Source organism: Mycetomoellerius zeteki, unplaced genomic scaffold (assembly GCF_001594055.1).
Source record: "Mycetomoellerius zeteki isolate Tzet28-1 unplaced genomic scaffold, Tzet1.0 scaffold182, whole genome shotgun sequence".
In the NCBI taxonomy this organism is placed as follows: Eukaryota; Metazoa; Arthropoda; class Insecta; order Hymenoptera; family Formicidae; genus Mycetomoellerius; species Mycetomoellerius zeteki.
The window spans coordinates 636,253-648,163 of record NW_017256778.1 but is presented as its reverse complement, the minus strand read 5'-3'; the positions used below and the strand labels follow the sequence as shown (position 1 = coordinate 648,163).

The 11,911-nt window shown below is 32.8% G+C and overlaps 1 protein-coding gene across 1 annotated transcript in view; it reads right to left on the bottom strand.

Annotated features, from left to right (window-relative positions):
- The window catches only part of LOC108721797 (myosin-IIIb), an 8,893-nt gene extending 6,481 nt beyond the window's left edge, over window positions 1-2,412 (bottom strand). Inside the window, 5 exon segments of the mRNA XM_018446558.1 lie at window position 1; window positions 3-466; window positions 693-974; window positions 1,764-2,098; window positions 2,331-2,412. The exon segment at window position 1 is cut by the window's left edge and continues 117 nt beyond it. Of these exon segments, the coding sequence (XP_018302060.1) occupies window position 1; window positions 3-466; window positions 693-974; window positions 1,764-2,098; window positions 2,331-2,346 (1,098 nt within the window). The 5' untranslated portion in view covers window positions 2,347-2,412.
- Between the last annotated feature and the right edge of the window lie 9,499 nt (window positions 2,413-11,911).

Genomic DNA, 11,911 nt, shown 5'->3' with positions numbered 1-11,911 from the left:
CCGATAGCATGTCGAGAGCCGCCAAATCGTCCATGTACATTTTCTCTGGTCTCGTCTTGCGGTCCGTCTTCAATTTACCATGTTTTGTAGTCACTTCCGGCTGCCGGTGAACACGACCTTCTGTTCTCTGTCTACGAATCTCTTCTCTCAATTGCTCTCTGATTTTCTCTACGATTGGTTCCACCTTCGTCAATAATGGATGCTCTCTCAATTCACCGGCAAACGGCCGATGCTCCAAATCTTTCACCAAGCATTCGGCTATAAAATCCGTCATTTCCGACGAATATATATCCGGATTTTTCAAAGAAGGGGGAGGATTTCTCGGAATTTGAAATAGCGCCCGCATGGGATGCAATTCCGATAAGGGAGGATCCCCCTCGGCTAACTCGATACCGGTAATTCCGATCGACCAGACATCGCAACGCGAATCGTATGATGAATCCAATTGCTGCTCGCAAGCTATTACCTGTTTTATGACAAGATCGAAGCATAATTGTATTTCAAAATTTTTTAAATTACGAAATGACCGAATATTTTGAAATTATATGCATGTATAAGATTCGCTCTTTTCAATTGACAATTCGTTTTTTTTTTTAAAAGATTGTTTGATTTGCCATATATTATTTGCATTGCTTTTATTCATTATAAAATTTTCGTTTAAAAAAAAAGCGAAATTTCTTAAATAAACTCACCTCCGGTGCCATCCAATATGGCGTCCCGACAGATGTATTTTTCCTGGCGAGAGTCGCAGCCAGATGTGAAGATACACCAAAATCGACCAATTTGACACGCGCTTCTTCCGTGAGAAGGATGTTATGACCTTTCACGTCGCGATGCATGCAATGATTACTGTGCAGAAAGATCAGAGCTTCGACGGTCTCCTTCAAGATATAAGCTATTTGGTCATCCGTTAGGCGACTGCAACGTTTTTTAAGACCCTGTACGAGATCGGTCACGGAACCTCCAGTGCACAACTGGAACCGGAGCAATTAACTTTTTACATAACTCGATTCCGTTTATTCCTTGAAAGCCCGACAAATTGATATACGTACACACAGAAAGAACGATTTTTTGTATTTAAATATTTTATATTTAAATATTTAAAAATTTAACTAAATACACAGATCTGAAAATAATTTATGTTAAACTATCAAATAATTCTGTAGAACGCTCAAGCTTGTTGTTAGAATATCAAAATTTTTTGTAACAGTACTCATTATGTGCGAATTCCTTACAACAAAATTATTTCCAAATCTGTATCTAGTAAATCTTTAGATTTTTAGCAAAATCATTCTTTTCGTATAGGAAAGCAGAAAGTAACCAATTTATATAAAAACTATGCAGTATAAGGGATTACTCTCCCATACTCTAAATTTATCGGTTCCGTCTCTAGGGCAGAAACCCCTATACTGTGGGCATTCTCCTTTGTTCAAGGTCACTCGGAATCATGACCTTGACAACATAGGTCAAGGTCATTAGAAAGTAGTCCCTTATACCGCATAATTAATAAATTTCAAATTATTAAGAAATATATTTTCTTAATTGATTCTCTTACTCTTATTTTCTTTTTAACGGAAGATACGTATTTATAGAATTCAACTAAAATGGATAACAGCTTTTATCGCAAACATCGTTTAACTTATTATGATTAATTGTACAAGTAATCTCATCAATTTTACATCTATAATTTTTTTTTATCAAAAAATTCGTTACATTTTCATTTCTTTTTTGTGAATTTGTTTTATGAAATTTAATGACTGTACCTCCATCACGAACCATAATTGATCTTCTTCCTGACCAGGCTTCGCTCGCTTTAAAAATAAGCCGTGAAAGATGGGAATATTCGGGTGTTGACTTAAATCTCTTAGCACCAAATATTCTTCTTCAATCTCTTCAATGTTGTCAGCGACATTCTCCAGTATTTTGATAGCTACCTTGTTGCCAGTTTCTTTATCGTAAGCAGCGTACACTTCACCATAAGTACCCTCGCCGATCAATTCTTCCAATCGAAAACGCTCGCCTGGATCCGGTATCACATCGAAATTGACATGTTGACTGAGACCGTGGTATGCCATGTTAGTTCCACCTCCAGTCATTTCTACATATAATCGATGAACCCGTTGCTATTAGAATCTTGTGAATTAAGATGATTATGTCAATGCGAAGACTTTCAAAAAAATAATAGCTCCAACAAGATATTATTTAAATCGTTTTTGTTTTCTTCGCTCTCGAATGTTGAAAATGATAACAATGAAGTGTTGATTAGTTTGAAATTCCTATGAAATAGGGTAGTAACATTTAGAATATTGTTACTTCTAAAAGTTACTTACGCGACGACATTTTCATCTATTCTTTTTTACTGTACACGGGTCACTTTTTGCAAAAGACGTTAAAGCGCATTAGAGAAAGTTTTATCGCAATCGCTCTCGGGGTAATAGTATAACTTTTACCGAAGTAATATCGATCGATTATTTTTTTATATGCTTTCCTTGAAATCTCAAAAATCTTGATACTTTATTAGATCGAGAAGCATCAATGGAACGTTGTTAACTCTATCGGCTGCGACACACCACTGGGAGTGTATTCTTTTTCCAATTGGATATCTATTAACTCCTTAATAGTATTAGTTCGAGTATTAAGCTTGTATTGGTTAGACCGGCGCACTTTTGCTTCGTCTCAGATATAAGTCTCTGCTAAGAAAGATGCGCTTCGTTTAATTTCAAGTTTCTTTCGTGACTGTACATTGAAAGACTAGTCGTGAGAATCATTAAATAGTGCATTCGTGCACAGTACAAAGATCAATTTGTGTGAATGTACAGAGAAAGCTACGGTAACATTGAAAACATTGAAACATTTATTTAATTCTATTAGAATATTCAAATTTTTTTGTACATGTAATTGTGCATTAAAATTTCTTACCGTGATATACTTTGTACGAGATTGCACGTCAACTTTTGCGTGTAAAAACCGTTGTTACGATGTAAATATTTACTAGCGATCTTCTAAAGTTTCAATGCATTCTTTGTACATTAAAAAAATTTCTTATTGTGATATACTTTGTCAATTAAAAAGTAAATATTATGTTGGTATTTTTTATATACTGCATGACATAAATTATTTTATTTGGCAAGGTGAAATAAATAGTATGAGGTTTAATCATTGTATTTTTATTGCTTATATCTTATTCCAATAATTTGCTTTGCTATCAATGAGTTCTGTTTTTCTCATAACGAGGACATGTATTTCGAACAATATTGACTTTATATTGGAAGTTCTATCCAATTAAACGAAGCCATGTAAGGAACAATAAGCTCAGTAGTAGCTTCAAGCAATGTTTCGTTGCAACATATTGAATATGTGATATAAACAGTTAATAAAACTCTTTCATAAATTTTGTCTTCTTTTCCAGCTTTTTATCTTCTTCAGCGAGAAAGATTGTTTGATAATTTATAAACCTGATATTTCTGGATAATAGGATAAATCCAAACTATTCAGATACTCTCTCGATTACTATAACCGATTTTACTCAATGTTCGTTCGTGCATATCGGCGAAAGGATTTCTCTCAGAGTGCTTCACAACCCGCCTTACTAATTTTCGATTTAATTTCACTGGGCATGCAGATTGAATTCGTAGCGTGACTGATAAGAATGTGTGCCTTAATTAAACATAAAACATCGGATATCAAATCATCTTTTTATTGAAATTTTAATGATAAATGGTAATCACAATTGTCAAAATATGATTGCCAATAGATTATACATTAATTATTATCAATTGAACTAATTGAAAAATAACTAGAAATTATTTTAAATAATGAAAAATTGGGACGTTTAGTGGACTTTCTGAGACATACAAAAATGTTAAAATTAACATTTTTGTGTTAATTTTAACATTTTTGCATGTCTTAGAAAGCTTACTAAATGCCTTTAAGTTAAAATTAACATTTTATTTTTTACAGTGTATATAAATTACATGTTTAAAGTTATTTGAATAATAATTAAGTGTTGTTAATATACTAATAATGCAACTTACATGGCCTTCTTATTAAAGGTTTTATCATGCAAAATTATGCACATGCTAAATATGTAGGTACATAATTACTGCATGAGTAAAATGATGGGAATCATGTCAAAAGCGCATTTCTGAATTGTTTTCATGCGCGAGAGTCTGCGCGCATAATTATAACAATTGCACTGGAACTTTATGAGATTACTAGTAAATACCTATACCGTAACAACGGTTTTTACACGTAAAAGTTGATGTGGAAACTCCTCCAGATCTCTTGTACTAAAAATAATGTGTACAACTGCGAACACGTGTTTATCGCATTAAGATACATGATATAATAAACGATTTCTACGTCGAATTAATAACAAGGCTATCTTCTGCATCACTAATCAGGATGATTAAGAAGATTCAATTTGTTAAATTAAATTTATCATTGAGTTTCTTCGAAACGTGATAATAGCGCTCTTATTAGTAAACAACATTTTCTTTTCTGACATTGAAAGTTTTAAAAACCACAAATCGTCTAAAATTATAAAATCATATATAATTGGTTAAAATCATAAAATCATATCGTTAATGTTAGTACTTGAAGCGAAAGTAGTGAAACGTAGCAATTATTTTGACGGTCAAAAAGAACCAATAGTTATTTTGTGAAGTAAACCATTTTTAATACAGTGTTAAGGAAATATTTTATTAAAAAAAATTAAATCAATAATCAAGTAGTGTTTATTATATTAATTAAATAAGTAATTTTTCTAATATTGCACATAAATGATTGTTGCTCAAATATCTTGTGCTCTAAATAATTTTTTTATTCCTATAAGTTCCATTTACTAAAAACTTTTCGAAGAATGAAGAAAAGAATATAATAATAGAAAGATAAGATTTATTTAGTCGTATTATATTTAGTTTTGTAATTTATAATGGTCAATCATACTCGTTTTCACGTACGTTCTTCATGTTTCTTTATCTAACCATTTTCACAGATCGATACCCTCTGCTGCGGACATTTTACTGCAATTTCTACGAAAGCATTGTCATTTAGCGTTGATTGTTGAAAGGTGCTCGTCGCTGAAAATTACTCGTGAGACATTTCACCGCGAAAATGCGCGATCGCGTTTCAATCTCACGGTTCGATACCTTTGACAAAGGTACCAATTGCTCAGCAATAACTAATCGTGTACCCTCGATCACGTGCGCGCCGAGAGTATTAGAGCGAAGAAACCCGATGTGAAATCGGCTTAAGGGTTTAGCTGCAAAAAGTAATGTCCTACCGCCTTGAACAATACTTGTGACTGAAAAAGACGCAGTGTAATGTTTAAGTTATACGAATGCGACTTCTTTTGTCTGGATGAAAATGTTACCGATTTTATTGCATGTAGACTATTTCTTTCGTTGTACATATCTTGTTAGTTTCGGCATATGTTAGGGAGAGAGAAAAAGGAAGAAAAGAAATATTTATAATATAATGATATATATGTAATATATATACAATTTAAACTTTTATTTTGAAAAATGATGAAACACTTTTGAAAATGTGTTGCGCAATGACAAAATTATTTTCAAGAAGAAAGATCTTTTCACATTGCATTAACATGAAATAAGATCTGAATGGAGAAGCGGTAATAAAGGTTTTTATTACCGCGTTTCAGTAACCATTAGTGGTAATTATTGTATTTCTGGAAGGCTTTACGAACAATGCTTGCTCGCGTTTGTCCATGATGAAATAATTATTCGAAAGCAAAGAGTGTCGTGCGGACGACTTCCCATTTTCACCTTGCGACTTTTATGTAGCCATTAATTTTTGTTTCGACTTCTTACTCTACAAATTATCTATTATATGTTTCAGATCGTTGCACCAACAAAGGAATGTCGAACAATTACATGATGTCTTTGGTGAAGAATTACAATTCGGTCGTGGATACAACTTTGGTAAGAATTTTATGTTATCTTAATCTTATAGATATTATGATAACATATCGCGAATTAATTTGACGTATTAATAGTTTCGATAAGCAGCATAAGAGCCAAATGTCGAGTATGCTTTAAGTTTAAAGTTTAAGCATTCGTTAGTTCCGCTTTCGTGATTCGCATTAATATTTCGTCAATAAATCGTTCGACTGATAGCGTGTCGTTTCGAAGGAAGATGAAGAGAAAAAAATGAAAGAAAAAGGAAGAAAGTGAGAGAGGCGAATATTTACTCACGCCGTAATTTCTCCGTTTGCTTTTAGCGCGGTCGTATGTCAAACTGTTTGATACGCAAAAGAACGGGAGCTTTTCCCGATTGTATATACATTGCCAGCCGCGGTTCCGCTGGTTTAATCTTTTCAGCGTGACGACGTAACGGTACAGTGCGTGCCATCAATGACTATGCTGTGCCGAGCGACGCTCCCGCGTAACGTCGCATACGAGACTGCGCGCAATGTTGCCAAAATCATGTTTGCTATCGTATGTTAATTGTATGGAATAAAAATGAAACGAAATCATGCAAATCATGATCACATAACACAGCACAACGTGATGCACTCGTGAAAAAAATGTGTCGATATTCGCGAGTTTCGAATCGGTTTATCTTGGAGACGAAAAAGTCAAACAAAAGGTAAATATGTTGTAGGATTTATTTGTGCTATATACAACAATAAACATTTAATAAATATTAAACTACATAAATATCAAACTATTTAAACTATAATACATAAATTGATTTACAGTTTTTCAGCATATTAACATCTTTTTAACAGGATGCCTGATTGAGCATCAAATTATTAAAATAGCTCGTCAATTTAATTCGTGATATTACTACAGTAGTTTAATTGTATTTATAATTGTGTTTATAAGTCCGGAAAACCAATTCGGCGCGCAGTGCGAATGACTACAAATATGGTATATATGTAGTAATTCAGATTGAATTATTTAAGCATTAAAGATCCAGCTTTGATCCGTTACGGCGATTACTTCTATTCCTTATTGTTGAATTTTCAAATGCATGGCCCAGTAAGATTCTTATTGTACATAAATATATTAGTTTTATATTTATCATATCATGAGTACGTAAAAGATAAACGGTTCACCGAATAAGAAAAACTTTCATTTCTCTTTCAATATAGTAAATTTCAGTAATGAGTTATCGTTGTGAGAAATTCGATATATTGTATCATTCAATTGTAAATTGCTGCAGCTTTTAGTAAACACAATTCCTGTTTGATCTACTTCTATCTTACTATTCGTATACTTAATTTAAATTTTTTTCAATAATAGCTGATATCATCATATGTCGTTATGTCTTTCTGTTTTAGTTAAATGACAAAAATGTGTTGAATTAATTTTTTGACATTGTATTTTATTCGAAATGTGCAAATTAGAGTATTGAAACTTCTATTTGCTTCTATAGAAATTAGATCGTCTGAATACCTTATAGTACTTATTTAACGAGCCATTGCTGGGAAAATCTTTTAAAGGAGGTGAATAGTAAGATAGATGAGCCAGTTTCTTTTAACGATCGAAATTTTCAAACGAACCACGAAGCGTCGCTCTATTAACTATACGTTCGTCATCATTAAAACCTCCGTAGTAAGAAAATCGAATTGTGCAGGACAGAGAAGTTTGCGCGACTCGCGACGGAATGTTTTGCGCCATGAAAGAGTTGTGTAACATGGTATATAACGAATCGTGGAAGTAATTATCGCCTTTTCTATAAGCCTAAACGCGGTATGTGTAACCCAACTTCTTTGTATGTAAATGAAGTAGCAGTATTTACGACACAAAGTTACGCTGCCTACCTATAGAAACGTTGCTCGAAGGAAAAGATACGTGTAACATCAAGATATGAGTACACGAAAGTATAATCGACATTTAAGTGCTTCGCTGAGCAATGCCATTATATGGAGAATGAAAGAAAAGGTAAAAAACGCATTTTTGGCGTTGTCATCTTATATGATTTTGTTATTTGTCAGCCACGTACCTTCGTACTTTGATTATATGTGAGAGGAAGCAAGATGTGCGTTTTATTCCATTTTACGTGACGTGACGTGAGAAATTTATTATGAAGATTAATTACAAATAAGATACGTAGATATCTGTTTTATATTTAGAGTAACGTGTAAAATAAACTTGGAAATAAAAGTCGTGACTTAAGAATTTCAGAATTTATGATCTCGCTGGAAGCTTGTACATAATATTCTTTGTTTTATAATTTTCCTGTGAAGAAATTGCGATACGTTTGTACGTAAAATTCAACTGTGACCTTTCACGATCATAAATCCTAGTTGACATCATCGCCTTGAAAACAGAATCATTTGAATCGTGGAAAGAATCATAGTTACACTAAAAAGTGATTCTCACTTGACGTACAATAGACTTGAAATGACTAGAAGTCAAGTCAGGGCAGACAAAGAAGGATATTTCCATGTCGAGGAAAACTGCGAAGAGGGCAAAAAGAGGGAGTAATTAGTTTTAGAAGAAAGTTAAACGATATCCACGGAGAAGGCAGAGGTAGCAATCAACAAGAATATTCAGAGCCGAACGGCCATGTCATAGATTATTGACTTCAGTTTCTTTTCTCTGCTTTACGTCTTTCTCTCTTATCGTTTATTAAAATATGTAGTAATATTTTTTGAAAATTAGATTCCCCTAATTCCTTGAGTTGACGTCGCAATAATGAAGATTTACATTACAAACGAGTTGTAACGATTCAGCGACATAAATACAAATTTACATAGAATATTATTAAAGCAGCTGTTTTCCATATAGCTATAGACATTTTATATAATTAATTTAAAAAACAAAATTATTTTTATACAAAGATATGTGTATTTATCTTAAACTATTATGGCATTTCGTATAATATTAAACTTGCAATTATAAAATTATTTGTGAGATCTCGGTAGCGAAATCAATCTTCTCGAGGAAATGGAAATGCACTTCCCGAGTGCAACGGTGCGCGAGAAAAAAGTCATGTAACAGTATCCGCTGTTACATTGTACCGTACTGAATACTATTATTTTTTACGATGCGTTTGTGCTCCTCCTTTCGTAATGCATGCAGGGAAAGTAACGAAAAATCTTATATGGAAGTTCGCATGCAGTTAAACAAGTTTAATAACATTATGACAAAAAGCATAGAATAATTTATAAAAAAAGGAAAAATCTAACGACAAAAATAAAGGAAATGAATCAAGAGTACATCTGATTGCGAGAATAGTTATTTCTCGCATGGTTGTCTGACGAAATCATTTCCTACTGCTAAAATAATGGAATGTATTTCTTTTCATGCTTTCTCTGATGCAATCATTTCCTTGCAATTGCAATGAACACGTGTCATAGACCTTCTTTCTACGACGTGATTGACATCGCAAAAACATCTTTTACTTATACGTTCAAGTATCATATTATATTTAGTTTTGGAATAAGATATATCAGGAACGCAAAAATAAATAGAAAAGATCATTAAGACAAGATGCAAAGTTTGATTAATTCAATTTTTTTCCAAAAGTATGTAACCTTAACCGATATTGTAGTTTTAGCATACTTATATCACTTCTATTAATTTTCTTTTTCCAATGATCGTAAGATTACTATAATTATGGAGTAACGCAAAATAACGAGACATACTTTCTGAATAATAAATTATCATTATCTGAACGAAAAAGCAATAATTATATATAGATTCTATATACACGGTGGTAATTATGGATTTAGACGTACTACGTCGAGGATATTGTTTCCTCGAAAGTTGCTCACATAACTCGTATGTAACAGATATTTGATTAGCCGTGTTACCGGCGCTATATGTTTGGTAAAGTGCGCTCCGTTCGGTTCATTTAATTATCTATCTATATATATCCTATAATCTTGATTATACGCAATTTCGCGGATATACGACACTTGTGAAAGTAGGAAAATTTCTATCACATCGCCCAGTTAAAGATATATTGATTGAGGAATATACCATTAAAATTGAACATGATTAAAACGGAACATTTTAAAATATGTATGATAATTGATCAGAAAACTAATAATATAAGAATTCTAGATAGGTTGAAGGTGATCTTGAAGAATCATGTAATATATATGCGAATGATGGTAGTGTAGACTAATGAGCAGACGAATAGAACGAACATATGTTACTCTTGGGTGTGACGGCGTATCCTCTCTCTTGATTTATGGTCACTCGCGTGACCACTGTTCACATAACTGGTTTTTATCAGTTTATTAGGTTATTACCATTTTCGTACTACACGTGGATACATTGACTGTATACGGTACCGAGAAAGTTTTCAAGCGTTGCGATGCCCTTCGCCGTGAGCGATTTTACGTTCCAAAAAAGTGTCCATGACTTTCCTTGCGCGTTGAATTCAAGGTGCAATGTTCAGCATGTCTCGCTTAAGAGAACACACTTTTCTAAATATGTAACCCATCATCATATTACAATAAATAAAAATACGATTTGCAAGAAATAAAGATCGAATGTTTTTATAAAATAATTTTTTAAATCTTTGTCTTATTCAAGCTAAAATAAATGTTTGTGATTCATTGTTATTACCATTACTGACAATGTTATAATATACTTCGATAAGATTTTCTGATAAGAGTGTGAATCAATAATTCCTCCTTTGTTAGGTATCGTATACCCAATGTAACCATATCTCTCACGATTGGCGATTCGCTTTTTATTAAAATATATTTACAGTTTACATTACAAACTTTTTAATATCAATATAAATTGTTATATGGATGCTAAAAAGTTGGCAATCTAAATTAATATATATACAATTAATAATACAAAAAACTTACGCATTAATATTTTTCTGATATTAATTGAAATTTTTTGTTATATATGTTATTTGATTGAATAAACATTATTTATTATATAAAACTTGTGATATAAAGTAGAGCAGTATAGAATAATATTGTTTTCATGTATAATTTAACATTAATTGTGCACAGTTATATGAATAATCGCGATATAATTAATATTATTGAAATTGGATGACGCGCACATTGCACCGAGATAATTATGAATGATCTGATTGTTTAATTTGATAATTACTTACTACAGGATACGCATGCTAGTTACACACACACACATTGATATCTATGAACTGTTATATTTATACACATGAAATAGTTATCGAGATTGATAGTAACAAATGTTATCTTAATGATTATCACTGGTTTTCATTTTTATCGTCAAGTCTTAGGACGATCGTTAGTATTATATTTGCTTGATGTACAATAAAATAATTTGTGCTCAAATGCATCACAGATATTTTGAATAATTACTGATGTTATAGTTATTTTATATTATTATATTACTATACATTTTATTAATAAGAATTGCTCTCCTTATATTTACCATCTAAGTTAATATCGCGCATTATATGATTTTCTGATTAATGTTTAAATCTAAGAAAAATACAACAACTCTCAACTGTAGTTGGCATTACTCACGTGTTCCGGTGATACAATCTTCAGTAGTAAAAGATGGAGCTATTCAGTCCGTCGCAATGAGAACACGAAAAATAAATAATGCACGCAAGAAATTGTCGCAACGCAATAACGGTCAACGGACCAAGTTGTAAATTCACTCGCGTGTCAGGTACACAGAAACAGCCATGTTAGAATTGGCGAGTTCACCACGGTACTTTGGACCACCGACTGTTTGACCAGCTGATTGTAAAATGCTATGGAACAGTATCACCTGGCGAAGAGCGCGACTGCACGAGTGCCCGGCGTCTTCAACGTGACGCCGGTCGCGCGTTCGAAGGAAACCGCGTTGGTAACCCCTCTCCATTCTACTTCATCGTAGGTCTTCGTTCGCTTCGCGCTTCTTCTCTCTTCCGGGAGTTGGGTCATTTGTCATTGCAAGCAGATTTATTTTCAATATCAAATTCTGTCAAAATA